This window comes from Mustela erminea, chromosome 13, assembly GCF_009829155.1.
Source record: "Mustela erminea isolate mMusErm1 chromosome 13, mMusErm1.Pri, whole genome shotgun sequence".
Lineage (NCBI taxonomy): Eukaryota > Metazoa > Chordata > Mammalia > Carnivora > Mustelidae > Mustela > Mustela erminea.
Window position 1 is genome coordinate 63,359,824 of NC_045626.1, and position 23,795 is coordinate 63,383,618.

The 23,795-nt window shown below is 55.2% G+C and overlaps 1 protein-coding gene across 4 annotated transcripts; it reads right to left on the reverse strand.

Annotated features, from left to right (window-relative positions):
• Window positions 1-777: 777 nt before the first annotated feature.
• Window positions 778-23,158, reverse strand: SMPD4 (sphingomyelin phosphodiesterase 4). Of its 4 annotated transcripts, XM_032310082.1 has the most exons (20): window positions 23,001-23,158; window positions 20,595-20,678; window positions 19,089-19,175; window positions 18,325-18,467; window positions 18,109-18,184; window positions 17,429-17,537; window positions 17,269-17,321; window positions 16,605-16,756; window positions 14,748-14,880; window positions 12,179-12,250; window positions 8,875-8,961; window positions 6,222-6,367; window positions 5,390-5,480; window positions 4,612-4,712; window positions 4,087-4,250; window positions 3,463-3,668; window positions 2,925-3,158; window positions 2,557-2,688; window positions 2,300-2,428; window positions 778-2,204 (listed from the first exon to the last, which is right to left on the reverse strand). In XM_032310082.1, the coding sequence occupies exons 1-20, from the start codon at window positions 23,073-23,075 to the stop codon at window positions 1,875-1,877; spliced, it is 2,604 nt and encodes an 867-aa protein (XP_032165973.1). In that variant the 5' UTR covers window positions 23,076-23,158; the 3' UTR covers window positions 778-1,874. The 4 variants fall into 4 exon arrangements, with proteins under 4 accessions (XP_032165973.1, XP_032165974.1, XP_032165975.1 ...); XM_032310083.1 differs by lacking the exon at window positions 8,875-8,961; XM_032310084.1 differs by lacking the exons at window positions 19,089-19,175; window positions 20,595-20,678; window positions 23,001-23,158 and having other exon boundaries at window positions 18,321-18,412.
• Window positions 23,159-23,795: the final 637 nt, after the last annotated feature.

Genomic DNA, 23,795 nt, shown 5'->3' on the forward strand with positions numbered 1-23,795 from the left:
GTTTCGGAGTTCACGGATACATGGGTGGAGCGTTCCGTTTCTGCTTTTAGAGTGTTGGAGAATGTTTTCAGGTGGAAACAAGGCACAAGAGAAACGTGGACGAGGGAAGCCATGGAAAAGTGGAGGGTGATGGGGACACCACATCCCCGGCAGCAGGGTGGATGTCATGGGAAGTAGCGAAGGCCTTGTGGTCAGACAATGCCAGTGACATTGGACCCCAGACCATCATCTCTATGTGCTCACATCCCTTAACGGGTCTGGGGACAAAAGCCACTCCTCTGTTACCACTGAACTTGTAGAAATGATGACCTCTCATTTCCACCAATCTGACAAAAGCAACTCTCCCATCTAGGGATAAGGGGACATGGGACACTTGCGCCTGGCTAAGCACCTGAAACGAGGCTGGTGGGGGCATACACAATCCTCTGAGCTTCCAGAAGCCACAGAAAACTTGACTCACATTCCAGGATTGCTTTTCGTATCCAGGCCAACTCTGATACGCTAAATGGAAGACAAAATTCTCCCAGCTTTGAACCAGCTCGGGCCTGTGTTGGCTGAGGGCGACTCCAGGAAGTCAGCACTCCGGGGAGCCGGCCGTTTGCCATCAGGGCCACCTCACTGTTCTCATCTGCCTTGGTCTGTTGCTGCTGTAAACAAACCCACCGGCTGCCCCCTGGGCAGGGACTGTGGCGCTTCCCAGGTCACTGACATCCCCAAATCAACTGATGGAACAGTAAGGGCGACTGTGCTGGGACCTGAGCCACAGCACCAGAAGACTTAGGAGCCCAAAGAGGTTTTATTCAGATCTATGGTCAGTTACAAACTTGGTTTTTGATTTTTGGTCACAGACCCCAGAATGCCATTATTCTGAATTTACATCAAAATATAAAACTTGATATTTAAATAAAAACAGAAGCAGAGGCTTGGTTTAAAATCGTTGTTCAGATGTTTTCTCTGGTGTGTCACCCATATGATGAACAAAAGTGCCTGAGTCCCTGTAGGGATGACTGCTGACCGTGAATGTGTAACTGAACATTTAAATGTCATAAAAAAGTTAGGGCCTTTGCACCTGATTTTACTGAACATATAAATAATCCTGTGACCATCTCTGGTTGCAGACCAGACGCTGCCCGACTCCCATGGCCCTGCCGCATCCTCTCTGCCCCTGGGACATGTGCACCCGTCCTGGCTGGGCAGTGAGGCTGGGCCACCACCAAGAGACATGTTTGATGGCATGGGGGCGAGGAGGGAGGCAGAGGTGAAGCTCCGTCCCACTAAGCATCTGTTCTCCTGGAGGGTCTTTCCTCCTACCAAGTGGAATCAGATGGCCCAGCCTTGGAACTGCCGGGAAGGTGTGAAGAATGACCCTCACTTTGCCAAATGTGATGGGAGAACCTTGCTTTATAGTCAGGAACCAGAACCACCCTCTTAGCTTTCTCAGGAGCCGCTAGGGTTTGGGATTCTTCTCTGGAATCAGAGGCTGAGCTCCCGTCCTGCTGTCACCAGGGAAAGGAGACTCGCGCCACCCTGCCAACCTGACAGACGGCAAGGCCCCATCTGGGGAGCACACAGCTCAACCCAGGAGGGTCAGAGCAAAGAAAGGCCTCGAGTGCTGTGTCATGGCAGGGCCTGGGGCTGAGGGGAGCAGGGAGGATCGAGCAGCCGGGTCCGGGGCTGTCCTGTGAGACTAACAGGATGCCACGCTCGTCCTCGCCTGGCCTGGCCCAGCCCACACCTTCCTTGTTTTAGCGTCTCTTACACACAGCTCCGTGGCTGCAGGAAAACGCCCTGTTGCTTGGAGGTGACCTCCAGGACCAAGCGAGGGGCTACGTGTCCCTCCTGCCGGCCTAGCCAGGGCCGTGTGTGGCCTGAGGTCAGAGTTGGTGCAGCTTGCTTCGCTCCGTGAGCAGCGTCATGGCCACAGCATAGAGGAGGTAGCCCAGCACGAGGAGCAGGGCACAGGTCAGGGGCCCAACGCAGAACAGGGAGGCCACGAAGAAAGCTAGAAGCAGCGACAGCAGCGTTCGGTAGCTGCCCAGGAAGCGCAGGCTGAGCCTCGGACCCCGGGCCCGGCTGGCTGCAGACCCCCGCGCCACAGGGCTCAGCAGGCGCCTGCCTGCCAGCCCGGGCTCTGTGAGATGGTAGCGGCAAAAACTGCCAAGGAAGTCGGCCCGGGCACACAGGGCTGCCATCCGGCCTGCAAACTGGGGCACAGACAGAGATGTGGGGGAGTTGGCGCGGGCAGGGCCACGCACTCACCCGGCCTCTCCCCGTGGGCGGCCCTGCCCCCCGCACTCACCCTCTGGTTGATGGCGGATGACAGCCGGAAGAGCATGCGGACCAGGCTGGCGATCTCGTAGCTCCGGATGGGCTGTAGCTCCAAGTCCCCCTGGTACTCGATGTCGAACCGACGTAGCCCATTGATGATCTAGAAGCAGGACAGGAAGTGAGCCCCAGGGGAGACCTGGCCTGAGTGGGCAGGGCCACAGACACACCCATGTGGAAGTTACAGAAGCAATGAGGGGATGGGAGGAGCCGTCCGGGACATGGCCTTACCTGGTAGCGGCCCAGGGGTGTAAGGATGAGCCCATCCTCTCCCACGATGCAGTCTGGGAGCTGCTTCTTCCCATTCTCATCTTGCGTCGTCCCCAGGGCGAGCGTGAGCTGGGCGAGCTGGGCCTCACTGAGCTGTCGGGGCAGCGGGGGTGGGGGGGTGAGGAGCACTCTGAGGGGGCTGAGCCACATCCTGCTTTCACTTCCCAGGGGGAGGAAGCGGACAGGGCTACATCCCTGGGCCTCGAACAGCGAGCACAAGGGGACCAAGACTTGACATCGACAGTACAGGCTATGCCTCCCATGGGCTCCCCCAGGGGGTGGGGCACAGGAGCAGACACCAGGCAGGGGACAGCCCCCAGAGCTCGTACTCGGAACATCTGGCACAGGTACTCCAGGGCCTTCTCTAGGTACTCGTCCGTCTTGCGGACGCTGTCTTGCCCCATCTCGTCCAGATCGTTGGCTGGGTAGCAGCCGTTCGTATCTGTGGAGTAGAAGCCCAGCCACGACAGGAAGGGGCGGCCGGGTGTGCTCTCCCCACACTGGTCAGAGATGGACTTGGCGGTCTGCTTGGCCTGCGTGATGAGCTGAGCCAGGCGCAGGACCTGCGGGGCACGGGGTGGGGGGCAGGTCAGCCAGCCCAGGTAGCCCCCAAGAGGCTGGCAGGCAGCCCTCGGGGAGCCGCCACCAGGCCAGGAGGGGACGAGGCGTTTTCAAGACCAAGACACGCACATTCTAAATGTGAAAGCTTTCCAACAAATGCTGTCTTTATTATCAGAAAAAAATTAGAACTTGATGGAAAAAAGGGCAGGAAAGCATCATCCAGGCAACACCCAACCTTCTGCCTGCCCCAGCCCCCGCTCCCACAGCTTCTGGACAGCTGGGGGGCCCAGGGGAGCCCCAACTCACCAGCGTCCGGACCTCGGGCCCAAACATTGGGGTGTACTTGCAGTCCTGGCCCTCCAGGCTGTAGACGTGGCTCTTCACCTTGAAGGAGGTGTCGGTGACAGCCGGTGGCCACGAGGACAGGAAGCTGCCCGTAAAGGGGGGCGCTGTGAAGAGTCGGTGCTGGCGGTGTGGGATGACGAGCTCAGGCTCCAGGAACAACTGCTCCCCTGGAAAGCATGATGCCAGTCCGGTTGCAGCTTCCATGGTGCCTAGGGAGGGTCCCGAGGGACAGGGGCCCACCTCCTGAGGCCCCTGCAGCCCGACAGTCTCCACGGGAAGGCTGACGTTCACAAAGGAAAACCAGAGAAGCTAATGCCCGACAGAGCCATCTGAGACGTGACAGGACCCCAGATTGCTTCCTGATGCCCTGAACTCTGCCTCCACTCCCTCCAGCGGCCCCCCAGATCCCACCTAGCATGCTGGGCCTCAGGGAAGGCACAGTGCTGCCCACCTCCGACCTGTACCCCATCACCGTGCACTCAGAGCCCCCACACCACCGAGGCTGGGCTGCTCCAAGCCGGCAAGGCCCATGCAGTCTCTGTGGGTCCCTTTCTGAGGGCTGCTTCCTGCTGGCTAAGGGCTTACCTTTCTGGATCATCTCAGCCAGGTTGGGCTGGGCAAAGACTTTGGCCACTCGGAACACCATAAGCGCGTTCTTGGGGCTGACCAGGTCGGTGCGGAGGGCACGGCTCAGGAAGCCCACAAAGAGCTTGGTGTACATAAGCAGGTTCTCCTGCACAAAGGGCGCCCTGGGGAGCGAGGCGGTTCATCAGGGGCTACACTGCCCTGATCAGCGGTGCATCAGCGGCTACACCGCTACTGTACTCCCCCACCCGGGCTCTTCCCGGGCTTCTGGACTCCCCAGCCACAGCCTCCAGGTGGGTGAGGCCCTTCCCCAGAAGACAAGGGCTCTGTGGCAGGGCGCAGAGGGTGGAGGGGATTGAGCGGCGGCGTGGGGTACGAACACACATGTGAGTGGAGAGCAGCAAGGGGACAGACAGCGTGGAGAAGGGCCACCAGCTGTTTCCGTGGGAGAGCAATCCTGGGGCCCAGTCAAAGAGGGGGCAGCCTGTCCCCCCAGCACTGGGAGCATGGTGGGCCGGGGCTCACCATCTCTCTGACACAGCTCGGGGCTGGCAGTCGCTGCTCGGAGCCGGCTTCTCGGGTGCGTACCTCCAGGGCTGCAGGTAGCTCAGCCACATCTCTAGAACCTGGCAACACACTCATATGCTGAGGGCCTCGTGGCCGGCAATCCGGTAGGCTGTGGGTCTGGGGCTTTGGGCCAAATCCTCAGGTGGCCTGGAGCCCAGCCCCAGGGAGGCAGCCCCATGGGTGAGCAGGAGGGAGTCTAACCGTGGGGCTTCGGTTCCTGGTAGAGGAGGGTGGGGTGGCCACCAGGTTCTGGCCTCTTCCCACCTACCTAACACCCTCAGAGGGCCCAGGAGGGAGCTTCGCACACCCTCCCATCAGCTTTATTTAATTCTTATTTTGTTAGAACAATTTTTTAATGTGCACATAGCTGACACACAACACTACGTTAGCACCAGCCCCTGTGATGCTGAGCCCTCCTGCCAGCCTTCCGGAGGCACGGAACATGGAATGCTTCCCCGGCCAAGTGGGTCAGGTGCAGCTCAGTGAGGCTGGGAACCCACCCAGCACGGATACCTGGGGTCAAAGCCAGGGAGGACAGAGCTTTTCTGTACCCGAGGGTTGGTTTTGGAAATTCAAACAACCAGAATGTGATACCCCCCCACCCCCCGCCGTAAGGTCTCCCCACCAGGCCTTAGCAGTAACAGCTGACTCCCTCCTGCGTCCATCCCACAGGGACCTCCGCCACCAAGCACACACAGGGCAAGGGCAAAGGTAGAGAGATGGGGCTGACACTCACGGCTCTGAATGATGCATCCAGGGGCCAGTGGCCGAAGCAGTGCTGCAGGAAGAGGTAGAGCTTCTGTTGCACAAACCTTGGGACAGCAGCCCTGCAGGGGAGAGGAGGGGGAAGGGGCCCCTCACAGGTGAGTCCAGTGGCTCTGGTTTGCAAGGGCCAGCCCTGCCAGGGTAAGAACTGGGCACCCCCTGGAGGTAAGGCCTCCAGTTTCTGGCCCCATTTTTCAGAAGAAACCAAAGTTCAGAGAGGTTAGGTAATGTCCCAAGGACACACAGCACACACGTGGATGACCTAGTGAGGCTCCCGTGACCCCCCTCTGCTTGGCTCACCACATACAAGTCACCTACTCTGCTGGCCCCAGTCAGCCTAGGAATCGGGCCACCATCCCAGGCCTCCTGATGGAGGGAGAGGAGCAGAGAAGATGGTGAAGGGGATGGCGCAGCACAGAGCTCAGTCTCCAGTGACCAAAGAGCCACTTGGAAGCGAAGAGGTTCCCAGCCCACTGGCTTTCCTGGGCATTCTGAGGAACACTGTCACTGTTGAGCTCCTACTCTGCCCAGCGCCAGGGAGGAGGGGACAAGACCGGGCACCAGCAAGACGGAGCCTTTCTCTGGGCAGTCCGGCTCTTTCGACCAAAGATGTTAGGCCCCAAAGGAGAGGCCCGAATGGGGGTGGGGAGAAAACCCCAAGGTGCTTTCCCACCTGGCCCACCCTGCAGATGCCTTGCAGGCTGTCCCTCACACTCTAGGGACAGGTCACAGTGGGCAACGTGCGTAAGGGATGAGGCAGTGGTAGTCGGGGTATGGGAGCCCCATGCACAGCCCGTACCCACCGTTTGAACTCCTCCAGGGGGCTGGTGGCGTGGGAGTGGGTGGACGGAGAGACCTGCTCGGGCTTCAGGCTGTTGGAGAAGGCGTGCAGGTGTTTGAGCAGCAGGCGCACCACCAGCACGTGCTCCTCGGTGGGCGTGAATGACTCCTAACATTGAGGGGGGTGCGGTGTCAGGAGTCAGGCCAGAACCGTTTCTTCCACCATGGGACACATGGGCCACCCCCGCGGCCCTCCCTGTGCCTTACTGGCTGGCCCTGTGGCCCGCTGAGAGCACCATAGCCTGCACAGGGCACCCACAGGCCCAGGTGACATAGCCCGTAGCTCAGTAAGCCTGCACGGGGAGTGGAAACACACCTGTCAAGGGCTTCGCTGTGGGCTTCCAACCCCTTACTGGACCCTCCGTGGCTGACTTGGGTGACTTCTGCCCGCCCCCCTCCTCAGGGATCCCCTCCTGGCCAGCCCAAGGAGGAGCAGCAGGGGCAAGGCAGGCTGACATCCTCCCCATCAGATCTAGAGGGGTCTCCCGCCAGCTCCCTGGGGCCCCTGGCTTCCCATTCCAGGCAGAAACACTACCCAGTTCCTTCTGCTGCTGCAATCAATCCCCACCCTTTCACCCACTCCCTGTCCTGGACCCGCCAGCTGGGGGCTTGGCAGGGCAGCCCTTCCCCTTCTATTGCTGACGGATCTGTGGTCAGCATGACCCCCAAGATAAGAGCACTCTCGATCTTGTGGGCTGAAGCTCCAATTCCCAAGTTCACGTAGACTCTTTAAGACTCAGGCCCGAGAGGACAGGCTGCCTGTTGGCTGTTCTGTGACGGAGAACAGGGTGGTCTTCCGACTGGTAGAGGACAGCACCAGTGGGCCCCGCCACCTGCCGGCTCCCAGCTCTGGGGTGCCCAGACAGGCACGCTCCTCTGCCCACACCCAGCACCCCCAGGGCCCCTGGGGCCGCCACAGACTGGATGGACGAGCTTTCGGAAGCCTAGTCCCAATCCTGAGCAATGCTGCGGCTGGCAGAGGCCATGCCTCCGGGCACAGCCCGGGCACCCAGCCACCGCCGCTGCTCACAGCACTGTCCTCTCAGCTCTCCGCGCCACGATCTGCCTGCACGAGCCCAGGCAACACAGCCCACAGCTCAGTCTGCCCGCACAGGGAGCTACGGGGCTTCGGGAGGAGACCTGCTGCTACTTCTCTGTACGTTTACATCTTTGTGTGATGAATTTGCATCATTTGAAGAAAAAAGCGTAAGATACTTTCCTAATGAGGAAAGTAGGAAGGCACCGATGCCAGGCTGGAGCCCCCTCCCCAGGAGTCCCTGCCTTTCTCATTCCTGGTTCCTTGCCAACCCCGCCACTGTCTCCGTAACAGAGAACAGAGCATCTGCACTGAACCGGAACTGCGTCCCCTCCTCCTCTGCACAGGCCCTCACCACTACACTGGATGCCCCTTGGGCTATCTTCCTGCTGGGGGAAGCCAAACCTTTCTTCCGACCTCCCCTCCCCTGGTCCAGAGCCAACTCCCCATAGGAACCTTGCCACAGCTGTACGTTGCCTCCTCCAGCTGCATGTCCTTTAGGGACATTGTCCTAAGGCCCGTGGCATTTCTCACTGGGCCCAGCCCTTAGCTAAGCAGCCCCTCCTGCTATGGACATTAATCCAGGGATCCTGCTGTTAGCCAAGTGAGACCTTCCCCGACACAGGCCTGAATGCTACCCGCTTCGGTGCTTGGCCCACCTCTGCCGGCCCTCCTGGGCCATGTTCTTCCTTCCACCCAGCAGCTGCTGGTTCTGGGCGGGGATCCTGTGTGTGCTCACCACCCCATCCCAGGAAATCTGATTTCTCATCTTGTACTCAAGCATCAGGTTAAATATTATGGCGTGCTCCCAAGGGGAACTGGACAGACCCCTGGCCTTGAGCATGGATCTAGACGCCTGTTTTCGGCCCAGAATTCCTAGCCTTCATCTCATGAATCAGTGAGCTACCAGCCTCCATTAGCCCAGAAACAGACTGCAGGTCTGAATTCCACCTACCAACCTCAAATCTGTCCACACTGGTCATCTCTGCCTAAAGCAGACCCGTCTCCAGGAGGCTCTTGTCCACTCTGCCCACCTCTGGCAGTGCACCCAAGTCCACAAGAGGCCAGAGCCCAACGTGCTTAGGGATCGACAGCCTCTCCAGGCTGGGGGGCTGAGCCCTTGTCCTCCCCACACCTTGGCTCACAAAGGCTTGGGGTTGGCCGAACCCATGCCACTATGAGCCCTGGGGCCTCCCTGTGCTCAGTCAGTTCCTGAGCGCCAGGCCCACACTGTGGGTGAGGAGGGCTGCTGCAAAGGCCACACTGTTTCCACTCCCTCCAACCAGGGCCAGAGAAGCCACCAACTCCCAAGAGCTTGCAAACTCCGGTTGGCTTGGGGCTTGGGTGGGCAGATCTGGCAGCTCCACACCCCCAAACCTGCACTAGTTTGCCAAGCTGAGGGCCAACGCAGGCTAGAGAGGACACTCGCCATGATCCCCAACACACACGGGCCTGGCTCAGTTTGGAACTGGTCTGAGTCACCCCTGTCGGCCCCTCGCTTTACCACTGCACTGTCATGCGCTCCATGGCTCACACCACAGGGCAGGGGTGAAACGCAACAATAGGAGAGCAGCCAGTACTTGGTAGGCGTGAAGGGCCTGGAGGCTGGGTTGGGCAGGGCTGTGGAGGGCGCTGGAGACACTGAGTCGGTAGTGCAGAACCTCCAGCTGAGAGACAACAAAGCAGAGAAGCCGAGAAGAGGCAGGGAGGGTGGAGGGCAGGGCAGGGGCAGGAGGGGAGAGACCGGGGAGGGGACAGTAGGGAGAGAAAGACAAAAGTGAGCCCAGAAGTTTAAGGAGAGAAAACAAAAAACAAAAACAAAACAAAAGCACATCAGTGACAATCCACACAATCAGAGCCCCACAGCCTCAAGCCAGTGGGACACCACCCTCAGCAGCCCAAAGGGGTCCTGCCCAGTGGGCAGCCCAGAGCCAGGCCGGAGGGCTGCTCCTTCACCTGCCAGGCAGACAGACTTAAGGACACTTGGGCAGTCTCCTCCAAGTCACTGGGCCTGAAAGTCCTTCTAGCTCCCTGAGGTCAGCCTGACTTTCCTGCCAGAGGGGCCTGCCCTCCCTGACCCCTGACTCCCATGGCTGTGGCGTGTGCACTCTGCACACCGCCAGGATCCTGGGAGGCTTGCTGGGACACACCACCAGCCACCAAAGCCCTGAAGTTCCTGAGGCTCCAAAAAGAAATTTTTGAGGAGCCTGTTCCTAATGGAGACTCCTCTGCTCAGGGAAGAAAAATATGTCATTTATTGGACTTTCCTGGGTTGTCCCAGAGAAAAATTTACCAAACTGACACATGATGTGGTCAGTTCCTAGGAGTCAAAGATCTAATCTGTGGCCCCTGCTGAATGGTTGTCTCTGTGGGGGCTGATTACCAGTATGGCACAGAAGCAAGCAAAGCTCAGCCCACCAGGCCTGACACCCTCTGCACCCCACATCCCGGAAATCGTTAAAGGTGGCACAAACACTCATGGGTTCAAATTCTGGGACACCCATCTCTCCCACCTTACCAGGACTCCCCAACTCCGGACTCACAGAGCCCTAAGAATCTGGCCATGGCCACACACACCCAGAGGCAGCTGGAACCCGAGGCTGGGACAGCCTGGGACATGGGGGATGACAGCTGAATTGGCATAGCTGTCCGCCCCCACCCCCGCTATGACAAAGCCTGCTAAAGCAGTCCCCTTCAGCCAAGCAGAGTTCAGAGCTGGCCTTGGCACACATCCTGCCCGGTGAGGGCCACGCCTTCCACTGAGAACCACGCTATACATAGGAGAGGCCAGAATGCGGGTGCCAGGACTTTAGGAGAAAGGCGCAGCCAGAGACACGCAGAGCAAGGGCAGGAAGGAGCACAGCAAGGAGTGGGCTGCGCTTCAAGGCCTTCCTCTGGGCCAGACCCTGGGCTCAGCCGCAGCTTGGTGGGAATCAGACCACATGGTTCCCCTGCTGGGGACCTGTCCAGCCTAAGGAACACCGGGCAGGCCCCGCAGTGGCCTGTAGAAGTGTGTGGACTTCAGCAACCATCTGCTTCTCCAGAAGCCCTGCTCGGTAAGCTGGGATGGGGCAGAGGCCCAGGCTCTATAGAGTGGGCATCCACTCTGGACCCAGGCTGCCTGTCACCTGGGAGGAGGTGGGCTGGAAGCACCATGGGACTCTCGGAGCTGCACTTCCTGCATCTCCAACGTCAGGAAACAGGGACCTCAAGGCTAGGACTCCACATGGCACAGACCAGGCCTGGGTAGATGATAAGGAGCCTCGGATGAAGGAGATGTCCACAGTTGTCTTTTTCCACTTCCCAGGTTTACTTAGGTTTTGTGTTCAGCCTCAAAAGGAGGCAAAGAACCCCAAACAAACAATAAAAAACCACAAACCCTCTCCAGGTACCTGGTGGGGGTTTCCCGGTTGTTCTCCCACTATCAGCCGTTCTGGGCCGCTCTCACCTGCCCTGTGGTCTGGCCAAGAGGAAGCAAAACATGGGGAAGAAGGGGAAGGCCCTCCCGCCCCAGCAGGTACAGCCCACCGCTCCTCCCAAGTAAGACAGCCTAGAGAACCTTTGTGATTGGCAGATCTGCTAAAAATCACAGCGAGTGTGCTTGCGCTAGCTCGGAAGACAGAATGAGCATCCCGGAGGGCAACGCAGCAAAGCAGCCTCTGCCTCTGCAAGACCAAGCCACATGCACAGGGGCTGAGTAAGGCCCTTGGGACCCAAGGGGGAGGCCCCCACCCCCCGACTGCCGTGCACCAGCCAGGAACATGCAAGTCCACTCTGGAAGCGGGAATGGCAGCGCAGGTCCTCAGGGACGCGAGAGGCCCAAGAGGGAGTCCTGGCTTTGCTGCCGTTCCATGTGGTGCCAAGGACAGAGATCTGAGGTACTCTGCACTTTAAGAGAGCTGCAGTTGGGGGCTGCTCCCCAAACCGGTACTCAGCGGAGAGCAGGGAAGCAGAGCTGGTTGCCGAGACTCTGCAGCAGGAAAACAGTTCCAGCTCTGTGCTGGATTCGCAGAGGGAAGGTCACAGGCCACCCGTATGAATTTCAGTGCCAGACTCTTAATTCTTAAGGAATCTCTCAAGCATTCACACAGAATGCTTTTTTTTGTCTGGCACTGACAAAAGTGACGTCTAAGAGGCAGCCCAGCAGCACACAGAAGCCGTGGACTGCACACCTGATTACAGACCAGTGCTGCTCCCAGCAGGGCCCCGGTTTGCGTGTTTCAGGCTTTTTTGTGCAGTGTGACCCTCAGTGCCCTGCCGCCTCTTATTAAACGGACAGAGCTGTTCTACCCTGACAAGTCCAGGGGGCAGCTGGCCCTGGGCATGGTGACCCAGGGAAGGTTTCGGGGACACAGCTGCCTCCAAGCCTCTGCGAATGAGCATGCTGCCCTGGGAGGGAAGGAAGGAGGAAACAGGCCAGGCCTCATGCAGGAAGGCGTCAGATCTCACCCACTGCACAGAGGGCTGCCTGCCGCTGCTCTGGAGGAGGGAGAGGCAGTGTGGGGACCAAGGGGAGCGAAGTCTGCCAGGGGCCACCTCGGCAGGAAAGCAGGAGGCACCGTGACGGCAGAGCGGATGGAGCCAGTTGTGACTCTCAGAGGCACTCGCTGACTCTCCTACCCCCAGAGCACGAGCACCACAACCTCATCCATTCCGGCTGCCGGGGTGGGGGCTCTGGAAGTAGCATGAGGAGGACCCCAGAGATTACATGCCTCCAGCCCTCATGGTGGGAGCCCACCACAGATCCAAACCTACTTCTGCCCAGCACTGGAGTAAGGGGTGGTGGTTGAAAACCAGCGCCTGAAAACTAGCTGAGATTAAGGACAAGGTGGACCAGGCACACCAGGGCCAGAGCAGACAGGACGAAAAAGAACAGCAACGTACCTTGGCGTGAGGGGACTGCATTTTTTGGTACATCTCCAAGGAATAATGATGAAGCCACATTTCAACAAAAACCTGCAAGAGAGCACTGGGTGGTTAAATGATTTTCATTTAGGATGTTGTGACCATTCAAAGGGTAGTTTTTTTCAATAAACAGTGCTGGGAAAACTGGTCATCTGCATCCAAAAGAATGAAGTTGGACCCTTACCTTCCACCAGAAACAAAAAAATAATTCAAAATGGATCAGAAACCTACATGTAAAATCTAAATCTATAGAACTCTCAGAAGAAAGCGTGGGGAGAAGGTTTTATGACATTGGCTTTGGCGACCATTTCTTAGCTAGGGCTCTAAAAGCACAGGCAACAGAAGAAAACAGGTAAACCGGACTTCATGAAAATTTAAAAAATTTTTGTGCACAGAAGACACCATCCAGAGTGAAAAAGACCACCCACAGGATGGGGGAAAGTATTTACAAATTGTGTGTGTGAGGAGGAATTGATATTCAAAATGTACAGACAATTCCTACAACCCAACTACAAGTAAAGAAAGCCACTCAATTAAAAAATGGGCAACGGACTTGAACAGACATTTCACCAGTCGACATACAAATGGCCAATAAAGACACGAAAAGACGCTCAACATCACCAACTATAAGGAAGTGCAAATCAAAAGCACCGGGAGATACCACCTCATATTCACTGGGGGCGGGGCCTCTAATCAAAACCAGAACATCATGAGCGTAGGCATGGCCGCCCAACGCTTGGTGGGAACATTGCGCTGCTGGTGGGAACGTACAACACAGCAGCCGGCGAGCATTAAGCAGAATTACCGCACAACCCAGCAGTTCCGCTTCAGGGTATAGACCCAAAAGAGTTGAAATCAAAGTATCTAAGAAATTTCTGTAAACCCGTGTTCACAACAGAACAATTCACAACGGCTAAAATGTGCAAGCAACCCCAGCGCCCATCCAGAGATGAACGGAAACAGAGAAAGTGGTAGATCCATACGACACAGCATAACTGAGCCTTAAAAAGAAAAGAAATTTGGCAACGTGCTACCACATGGATGAACCTTGATGGCACTCTGCTACGTGAAACAAGGCAGTCATAAAAAGCTTAAGTATTGGGGCGCCTGGGTGGCTCAGTGGATTAAGCCGCTGCCTTCGGCTCAGGTCATGATCTCAGGGTCCTGGGATCGAGTCCCGCATCGGGCTCTCTGCTCAGCAGGGAGTCTGCTTCTCTCTCTCTCTGCCTGCCTCTCTGCCTACTTGTGATCTCTCTCTGTCAAATAAATAAATAAAATCTTTAAAAAAAAAAAAAAAAGCTTAAGTATTGTATGGTTCTGCTTCCAAGAGATTCTAGAGTAGTCAAAATCGTAGATGCAGAAAGCAGAGTGGAGGGGGCCAGGGGCTGGGAAGAGGGGTATGGGAAACTTCTGTTTAATGGGCACAGTTTCAGTTTTACAACATGAGGAAGTTCTGGAGATTACTTCCACAACAATATGAACATGTGTAATGCTTCTGAACAGCATACTTAGAAATAGTTCAAACAGCAAATTTTATGTTGTGTATTTCACTGCAATTCAAAGGAATTTTTTCTTCAATTAAAAAAAGAAAAAGTATTAGCATTCTGGTCCAGGAAACAAACCTTCAGCATTTCTTCACCATAAGCCTGGGTCCTGGCCACCAGCCCTCCTCACGGGCTGGCAAACCCCCGAGTCCACATTAGCTGGGACCCATCTGAAGCACCAAAACCCCTCTGTGACCACGGACGAGGAGTCCAGCCATCTGATCTCCTAGAGATGTCTCAACAATGACAATGCTGAAAGTGCAGCAGCCCACATACCAGGAATTATGTACAAGTCAGGAAGGACAGAATCCCATCTTATCCACCTGTCAGGCTGCCAGTAAGTGATGCTTCTGGCTACCAACTCTGCTGCAGAGTTGAGTGTTAGAACTAGCTGAACCTCTCCACGGTGTATCTGCAAGAGACAGCCTGGCCTGGGAGGTGAGCAGCACCGCACCCTGGGAGGGAGCCAGCCAAGCCTGCGTGAGAGGCTGGAGCCTGCTCGGGGGCAGACAAGGGGCCCTACCGCCTTCCATGTGGATCCCCCAACCCAGAAGGGATAGGGGCTGCCGGCCAACCAAGGTGAGAGGCTTTGCAAGCCTTCTCCAGCCAGTGTTATAAAAACGCTACAGGGGCAGGGGCTTCATATCCAAATGAGGGTGATCACAGGTAACCTCTCCAGCAACGTGAGAGCAGGTCGGAGACGTGTAGTGTGGGGCAAGCCTCATGGGGATCCACTAGAAACTGAGCAGCACTCACACCACCATGAGAAAGACAAAACTCAAAGGCCAGTGAATCCTGGGATAGAAAGCACTACCAGTGACATTCAGATTAGAGGGGTGGGCACATTTTCTCTAGTCTGATTTCTACATGTCACAGCAGGAAAACACCAACAATTCAGAGGTGCTCTCAGGCTGAGAACGGTGTTTGGCCTCTGCCCCCTGGACAGAAGGTGGCCAGGCAGTTTATCTGGAAACAGAAGACGTCAAGAGCCTCCTCGTTCTCACCTGGAGTAGTGTCTCGGACCTCCAGATCTCATGGGAGGCGGGGTCTGCATTCACAGACGTCTGATGAGAGACATGTCGCTTCAGGAGGCTGGTGTGGTGGAGGCCATAGGAAGCGAAGGGCATGGCTGGCGTCCTAAGGGACATACAGAAACAGGCCTTCGTTAGGGGCTCCTGCCGGCACAACCAGTGGCGATCTGAATGTGAACATCGGTGGCAATGGAAACCACTACCACCTGCTGAATCAGAGGACGACCCCCAAATCCATATGGACATACACAAACAATGAGCGGGAAAAGACTTCCCTACTGCATAGCGTGCCCTGATCAATGTAAAGGGATGAAAGCAGACAATCGCCCTTAGGCAACCAGCCTATTAATAACTTATTTGGCCGGCATTAATCAAGGGACACTAACACTGCTGATAATCACACAGGCTCAGCGTTATCTTCCCAACAAATCCCTCTTGCTAATTAACTTGGCACAAAGTACCCACTTAATTTTACAGGAGGAAAACCTGGCCAACACGCCCCTGGCCCAGTGATCAAGACAACGTCACCAGCACACAGACTCCACAGCTGCCAGGCCTACTCGCTACAAAACACCAGAGAACTCAAGATGAGGGCATTCTGCACACCCCAGTCCAGCTGGCTAGCAGACCCTAGAAAGATAGCCAGGGCAGCCCAAGTGGGGTCTGAGGATGAGATAGTGGCCTGGCAGCAATGCTGATCTGATTTGGATAAGAGCGCAATGGCCGTGTACGAGAATGCACTCACTTTTAGGAAATATATTCCGAAATGTTAAAAAATAGCAGGCATCATGTCTGTAACTTACTCAAATGACCCAGAAAAAACACATACAGATAGAGAGTAAAACAACTCAGAAATGTAGGCGAAGGACCTTAGTGAAGTTTTCTGTTATTCACGGCAAGTCTTGGGTCAGAAATTCTAGATTAGAATAAGCCAACAAAACCAGGCCCAGAAGCCTGCCTCTGAGAGGGCGTGAACCTGGCCATCCTGGGTCCCTCTCAGCCGCAGCATTACCAATGCCTGGGCAGCCTCTCCCCCTTCCACACCCCCATGTCCCCCTTTCAATCCCCTTTCCTTGGGGGCATTCCTGTGCTGGCAGGAAAGAACCAACCTCCCCAGGAAAAAGGTCCACCAGCAAGGCTGAGGAGGGTAAAGAGCATAGGGGGCAGCTCCTGGGTCACTAGTGTCACCCGGGGAGAGGTGGCCAATTGGTTCCTAGCTAAAGGCCGCCCATGGCCTCAGTTTCCCCTCGGGCTGAGGCTGGCTGCGCATGCCCTTCCTGCACACGGTCCAGCCACAGCCCAGCCTGCCTGGATGGGCACAAAAGGCTCTTTACCCCAGGGTCTCTGGCTCAGGCCAAGACCTGGTTTGACAGATTCCTCCTATTCTTATTCTTCCACATGTCAGCTCTGTGGTAACCTGCCTATAGGCCCTTTTTCTCCAGCACCACCCACTCAGTGCCACTGATCAGCTTTGGCAACACTGCTTCGAACCCCCTGCCACCACTTCCCTGTGGGGCTTGGATGCCACATGTAGGGAGGGCTGCTAGGGGGAGAACACAGCCCACTCTGAAACCAAAGCCAGGCCTTGTCCATAGGGCCATAGGACCTGCTCACTGAAAACCCAGGCACGGACGTTGTCCTCACCCTGCCCTCCTCCGGTCCGTGCCAGGGCTGTTGGGGTTGGGGCACTCTGAAGAAAGAGTGGCACTACTGTCCCTTGAGTAGTGCCTGCTGCCCAGGCCATTCCCCTGCAGAAGGGCCAGACTTTACAAGCTGGCCGCAGGGATGGGGCACCCCAGGCCAAGAGGCAGGGCAGCCAGAGAGCCTTACCTGGGAGCTGGTGAGGGGCTGGGCCCCCCAGGGCTGGAGGAGAGCGGGGGGAGCACACTGCCTTCTGTGGGCAGGAACCATGACAGGTACCGGTCCACGAGGATGAAATAGGCACAGTCTGAAGTTCGTATGTGGAGAGCCCCAGGGAGTGGCTGGAAAAGCAAATCGGAGTTGGTACGTGGCTCTGGGTGCCACCCCTGGCTGCGGACCCCAGCAGCCTCAGGGCTCAAGTCACTGCACATGAGCTCTGGACATAGGCTACATCCCAGGGGCCAGACCAAAGCACCCTGGGCAGCACCGGGAGATGAGTCCCTCTCCCATCCTGGCCAGGGGGCCTGACTAGACCCCAGAGTCCTTTCAGCATGCAAGCTTCCTGGGCACCTCTGCTCTGCTCCCGTGCCCAGCAAGCACTTCCCACAGGAAGCCCCCCCAACCACCAACTGGGGTGCACAGGTCACCCTATGTTGCCTGTCAAGTGTGCCCACCGGCCTGTGATCCTAAGTGAGGATGGTCTGAAGAACAAAGGCTGGAGGAGGATGCAGAGGGGGAGCCGGAGAAATGAGGTGAGAAGGGAGAAGAAATGAAAGGTACAGAAAGTCCTAGGCCACAGCCCCCACCCCCGGGGGCTTTGGGAAAAAGCTGTTCAGGGGCACCCCTCTTGTACCTTTTGAGTGATGAGGCTTAAAGCAAAGAAGAACATGTAGTACTCGAACGGATCTGATGGCAGCGTCAGGAGGCAAACGGACAGGGTTATAGGGCCACCCCCAGCACTGTGTCCCAAACCCCCTCGGCCTCCCCAGACCTGGGGGGCTGACAAAGGATACTGAGGGCCAAGTGCAGGCCAAGACCCCCTGTCGGGGGGAACTGGACCTTGTTGTGGTACAGAGGGCTGTCGGGGAGCACACGCTCCTGGATGGACGCCTTCACGGGGCCCTGCGGAGACAGGGCGTTGGGCTTGTGGGCAGGCTCCATAGGGCACCCCCACGTGGTGCAGCCTCTGGGAAAGGCTGCCGCGGGGGCGACCAGCACACGGACCCTGCCTGGGGGAGCAGTGCTGTCCTCCCGGTAGCGCTGGAGTAAGAGGGCCTCCACTCAGAATTTCTCATGCTATCCTCAGGAAGACCCTCAAATAGCAAGGGCAGCAGATGTGTGAGTTTCTGAGCCTTGTCAAAGGCTTCATGTTCCCCCTCTTCTTTGCTTCCCATACCCACGAAGAAAGTCACCCCTCCCCTCAATTTGCCCCTGAAGGCTGCAAACTCAGAAAAACAGAGTAACTGTCACCCAACCCTACCTGCCACTCAGCCAGGGACAAACCAGGTCCCATTGTGCCTTCTCCTTGAGCAAAGTTGGGAATGATGCCCCCCAGATCCTGAGCAGACACCATGGTCTTCTCCTGCCCACAGCCGCAGCCCCCAAGCCCTACCCCACCTGCACCACTGCAGCCGCTGTGCAGGGCGCTCTGTCCTGAGCCCTGAGCATGGTGCTCGTCCCACAGTTTACTCACAGGCAGGTAGGAGACAGGAAAGTCAAACTTATAATCTTCGGCCTGAAGCTTATAAACCAACTTCATCATTGGGCCACTGACCATGAAATTAAACCAACAGAAAAAGGGCAATGAGCTGTAAACCACCTTTCTTCTTACTTTGAGAAATATAGTGTTTTAAGAACAGGATCACCATGAGGAAACATCCAGCCCCTCTCAGGTGACAAACCTACCTACCCGGGGTCTAGAAATTCCATTGCAATGCTGTATTCCACAGGACTCATGCGTCCCTGCAAACAGCGGAGGTTCCAGCCAAGAAGGACACCGTCCAGGCTGCCAAAAATGCTCTCCACCAGCCATGGGAAGATGGCGTGCAGCTCCTAAAACGGTGTTCAGGGGAGGCTTTGGGCAGGCTTGCTGAAACCCAGTGCCCACTGCTGGGCTGTGTGCCATGCAGGCCTCCTGCCCAGCCCAGTCCTACACCCCAAGCTGTCCACCTTCTTCACTGAGTGTGTACACAAGAACTAGAAATTTCCAGGGTGAGAATCCTTGACCAGGCTGGCTTCCTGGGCTTACACTTACTACTTGGTAATTCTGGGTAGGACTTAAATAAAATACACACTTTCAGGGTGAAAACCAGGGTTTCTCAATCTTTTGAGCTGGATACTTCTTTGCTGAGGTGGAGTGTCCTGTGCAATTTGGGAAATGTACCAGCATCACTGGCCTCTGTCCACTAGATTCCAGTAACACCCTCCCCTGTGTGACAACCAAAAATATCTCTAGACGTTGTCAAATGTCCTGTGCAGGACAGAAGCACCTGTAGCTTAGAACCCCTGGTGTACATGTTGACATGTTTAAATGTGTCCATAAAGGTGACAGTCACAATACTGGGTCACGCCTCTGTGCAGAGCAGTGCTCAGAGTTGGGAATCTGGGGCCCTAAGAATGTTTTTTCAAAGAGTATATGAGACATGACCCCAAGAGATGCTAGCAGAACAGTACCTTTGCTGGAAAATCCTCGATGACTTTAACCAAGTCTTGGCACCGCTGTGCAAAGGGCTTATTTATAGAGTCAGCTTTCAGGCTAGCCTAGAAGACAGAATAAACCAGAAAAATCATAAGCACATTCAGTTGGCAGCTTTTCTGCCAACTGACTCGAATCAAAACAGAAACCTGAGTGAAAGGAGTCAGACACACCATGGGCATGGCTCCCCAACATCTAGTGAGTCAGGTCATGCATGTCAGTGGCGTAAAGGATGCAACTGGGAGAGGTAGGGGTCCTTTGCTCTCTAGACAGCCAACTCTCAGGCTTCTTCCCTGCACCCTCTGTCACGCATCCCCAGTTCCAGCAGGGTACTACACAATTTCACGACAGAAGTGACTTCCACCCAATCCAGAGCAGGGTCTCAGTTCCAGGGTCAGCCCCACAGCCAGGAGAGGACCCTTACTGTGTAGGGCACCGCTCACAAACCACAGAGTACTCCCTGAGCGTACACACACACAAACTGGAAATTTCCCTGTGATGACACAACTGTGATCATCAGTAAAGATGCCTGACAAAACAAGGGAGAGACCAGAAGCCCTCTTAACCAAGTAATCCGGTGTTCAGTAGATAATGGGCCAAATGAATTCATTACCTTAAGAAACAAGGCAGGCTAGAAACAACAGATGGTTTCAACCAAATGCTGACACTAATCGTGAAGGCACTGGACAGGCCAAAAAATATTTAAGACAAGAAGGCAGGAAATCTATCCAAGATCATGGAGTGTGGATGAAGATCAGGAAAAAAATGCCAGAATTTGAACCAAAACGGCTATGCCCAAGGAAATTGAAGGCCTTAGCCATCTCCAAATGAGGATGGTGTTGCAGTCAAAGATAAAGATTTGGGATGTTTTGTCACGCGCTGTGGGAACACTCCCTGCATGTCTGGCCTCTACCCACTGGGTGCCAGGAGCACTGCAAGTGTTGACTTTAGAAGGGGCACTAAGGAAGCATGTCCTTCTAAATGAATGTTTACAGAAAGTATCTTCCAGGAACTGAAATAAGGAATCCTCACCATGGCTATCTGCCTCAAACATAACTTCCCAGCATCATGTTTAATGCTGAGAGTGTAGTCATGCCATTTTCTAAGGATAACAGCTGGGATTATTAGAATACCCCGTGAAGCATGTAAAGATTTACAAGATGCAAAAATTCTGATGTATATCCTTTCACATGAGCCTTCCCAGGCCCCAGGAAGTCATGAAAACTGCATTTGAATTAACCTACCTTGGAGGTGAGAAACTCATCTTGTAGGTGAGAAAACCAGGGCTCAGAGGTACAGTAAACCCAATGTCCTGCCAAGTAGGGGGCAGAGTCAAGTCTAAGGATTCTAACCCCAGGCCAGCTTCCTTAGCATCCCCTCAAAGAACTACCAGAAGACAGTTCAGGTCAGGGGAAAGAACTTGAAAGTCCCTGGGCTATAGAACTATCATCAGGCTGACGTTCCCAGAGGCAGGTGGTACTTACCAGCAGAAAGCTGGGCTGCTGCAGGTGAGGAAACGCCATTGCAACCTCTTGGGACCCACAGACAACGGCCGTCTTAGGAAACCACTGTGAAAAAACAAAGGTGACATCTCAACGTCTGCCACACAACAGAACGTCACATTGCCTCACAAGGGCCAGGAGAGTATTTGTAGAACTCAACACACTCTGCACTGCCAAATGCCAGGTTTTATAGAAATGCCAGTCTAGAGGTGCCTTTGTGGCTCACGGGGCTAAAGCCTCTGCCTTCGGCTTGGGGCGTGATCCCAGGGAGCTAGGATGGAGCCCTGTCTTAGGTTCCCTGCTCAGCGGGGACTCTGTTTCTCTCTTTCCCTCTGTGCCCACACTTGCTCTTTCTCTCTCAAATAAATAAATAAAAATCTTAAACAAAAAAAGAAATGCCAGTTTGACACATTCCATTATGGCCAGCTTCAGAGCCAAGTCTGCAGTGGCAAATCCTTGGTGACGCTTGTAAAGTACTTGCTAGGGGCCACACCTGCTTCTAGGATCCCTCATTTAATCCTCTGGGGTTGGCAGAATTTTCAAGACAGCCCTCCAAGATTCCTATCCTTGGGTATTCAGTCAAACGCTCATGTAAGGGTTATGAAGGAATTTGACAGATGAGACTGAGTCTCAAGGGGGTGGACCACAAGATACAGAGCAGTGCCAGCTGCTGGCCAGTAAGGAAACGGGGACCTTAATTGTGCAACCCGAGGGAACTAGATTCTGCAAGCAACTTGAATAAGCTCGGAAAAAGATTCTTTCTGAGGGCTTTTAGGTAAGAACAAAGCCAACCAACACCTCCATTTCAATCTTGTGATATCGTAAGCAGAGAACCCAGTGGAGCCTGTGTAGACTTCTGGACTGTATTATTGTGAGATAATAAGCGGATGCAGTTTCAAGCTGCTAAGTTTGCTAAGGAAGAATCGAAAATATATATCCTCACAACAACCCTGCAAGGTCAATAGGGATAAAAAAAAGAAGTGGAAGCAAAAAGGAGGTAAATCACATGCCCTCACTTAGCTGGTAAATGGCAGAGCCAAGATTCAAAAACATGGACCTCTTAACACATGTTCCACGAGACAAGTACGTCACTGTGCTCTACGAGAATGAATGGAATGAATGGAAGGGATCAGCAAGCGCAGCCGAGGGAGTTTTTGAGCAAGCCATCAGAAAATCAGGAGCAACTCTCTAGATTCCTATCTCTCTGCCCACCCAGTTCAGAAACTGAAACTATCCAGACATGGACTGAACAGAAACAGAGACCACTGAGTCCCACTGATGATGGTCCTCCTGGTACAGCTCTGCCCACAGCATGAGTAAGTGTGCTGAGGTGGCAAATGGAAGTGCATGTGGATGAGGAAAGACCAGGTGCAAGGAAGCTGTGAGGCAGTGGAGGAACTGAGAGATGGCATCTCTGTCTCTTGGCAACAGAAACAACCTCCTCGTTTTTTTCAATTCTTCATGACACTGGCTATCAAATTCAGTTTTAAGGAAGACCTAAAAGGCCTTAGTCCTGAACCAAGAGAATAGCGCGATAAAGATGACCAAAGTAAAATAATCAAAGCAGCATAAAATCCTGGCCTGTTTGCAAAGGGCAGAGCGCTAGAGATGATGAGGTGGCAGCCTGAAATGGCATCAGCTCAAGGACTGAGGGCCAGAGGCGCCAAACCAAGGAGTCTTTCCGGGAGAGGGCAGTTGTCTCTTAACGCCCTGTTCTCTAACCCTGCCACAGCCAGGCTCCTCCATCATACTCTTCTTCGCATGTACAAAGTGTTCTTTCATCCGCCACTTCACCGCCACTTCATTCAGTGGCTGCTTCGGATCCTGTTTTGAGCTTTCTTCTCGGAGTGGCAACACCAATCACGCCAAGCAAAATCACACTACTGCCACTGTTTCCCTCTGGCTGCTGAGAAGCAGAATATGCTCCCATTTGCCGCTCACAACTGCCCTGTGAAGTGAGCCTCGGGATCTCCATATTACAGATGAAGAAACTGAGGCTCAGGAAGCTCGACCCACACGGGGAAGAAGAGTCAGGTGAGAATCCACACTCGGCTCTTCCTCCCACATAGCTTGTTGAGCCCAAGGCTCCACTTTAACTCGAATCTCTCCCTCCGCCAACTCCGTTCAACGAACGTCAACCGAGCACCCACCAGGATGGGGTGTGCGAGGCGCGCGAGAAGGTGGCATGAGGGCGCAGCCCTGGAAGATGGCCATGAGGGCGCAGCCCGGCCCTTGGTTTCCCAGCCGGCCGGCTGGCCAGGCTCGGGACACAGACACCAACGTCCGGCCTGAGGCCTACGGCTCGTGTAGGAACAGAGATGGCTTCAGCGGAGATTCGGGGTATCGCCGGGACATGAGACCGTCCCGCGCGCGGCTCCCACCACTCACCTGTGGGACCCATAAAATCCCGCGCCTAAGGGACGGAGACCGCCATTCGGCTACCCGGCGCCGAAATGTCGTCATCAAGCTGCGCGGGGCATCACGCCTACCCTACCCTGGCGGGAAACGCACCTTCAACTCTGCGGGCAGTTATCGCAAAAGGCGCATGCGCAAAATGAAGGTCGGCAGGGTTTAGGGGGTTACATCTCCGAAGGCGCGTGCGCAGCGGCGGCAGCAGTGTTCCTTAACCCTGAGTTCTCCGAATGTGGGAGCTGTAAGGAACGCGCGTGCGCGCAAAGAGAAGCTGTTTATTAGGGTCCGGGAGGCGCGCCCCCTAATGGGGAACCGGCGCAGAATAATTATACACCGCAATGACTGACCTTCCGACAGGCATTTATTGAGCGCCTACTATTATTTTCCAAACACTGCACTGGGTGCTGCTGCCCAAGTGAGAATGACCAATGAAGGCTGACTCTGAACGCCCAGAAATGTGTCTCTGCGGCCCGCCTCAGTATCCCCCATGCCTAATACATCTCCCTATTGTGGGACCACTGATTGCAGCTGTCAGGAAAGTATTCTTGAGACTATGTTGCAACTTAGTAAGTTCATTCAAGTAGCAGAGGGACAGGACTTGTAGGCACAAACTACTTTTGCTGTATGAAGCTGGTGGTTATATGCTAAGTGTTCCAGGCATAGGAGCCGTTCAGGGAGTAATAGATCATAAATGTCTTCTTGGAATTTCTAGTCCTAAGGCTGCTTTCGCCAAGATTACTCCGTTGCTTATCCTTCAGCTCTCTATTAACT

Coding starts and splice junctions, on each gene's coding strand:
- SMPD4 (XM_032310082.1), bottom strand. CDS start 23,075: ATGACGACATTTCGGCGCCGGGTAGCCGAATGGCGGTCTCCGTCCCTT. Junction 18,185..18,324: donor ATGGAATTTCTAGACCCCGG/GTAGGTAGGTTT, acceptor TTTCATGGTCAG/TGGCCCAATGATGAAGTTGG. Junction 12,251..14,747: donor GGTCCGAGACACTACTCCAG/GTGAGAACGAGG, acceptor GCTCTCTTGCAG/GTTTTTGTTGAAATGTGGCT.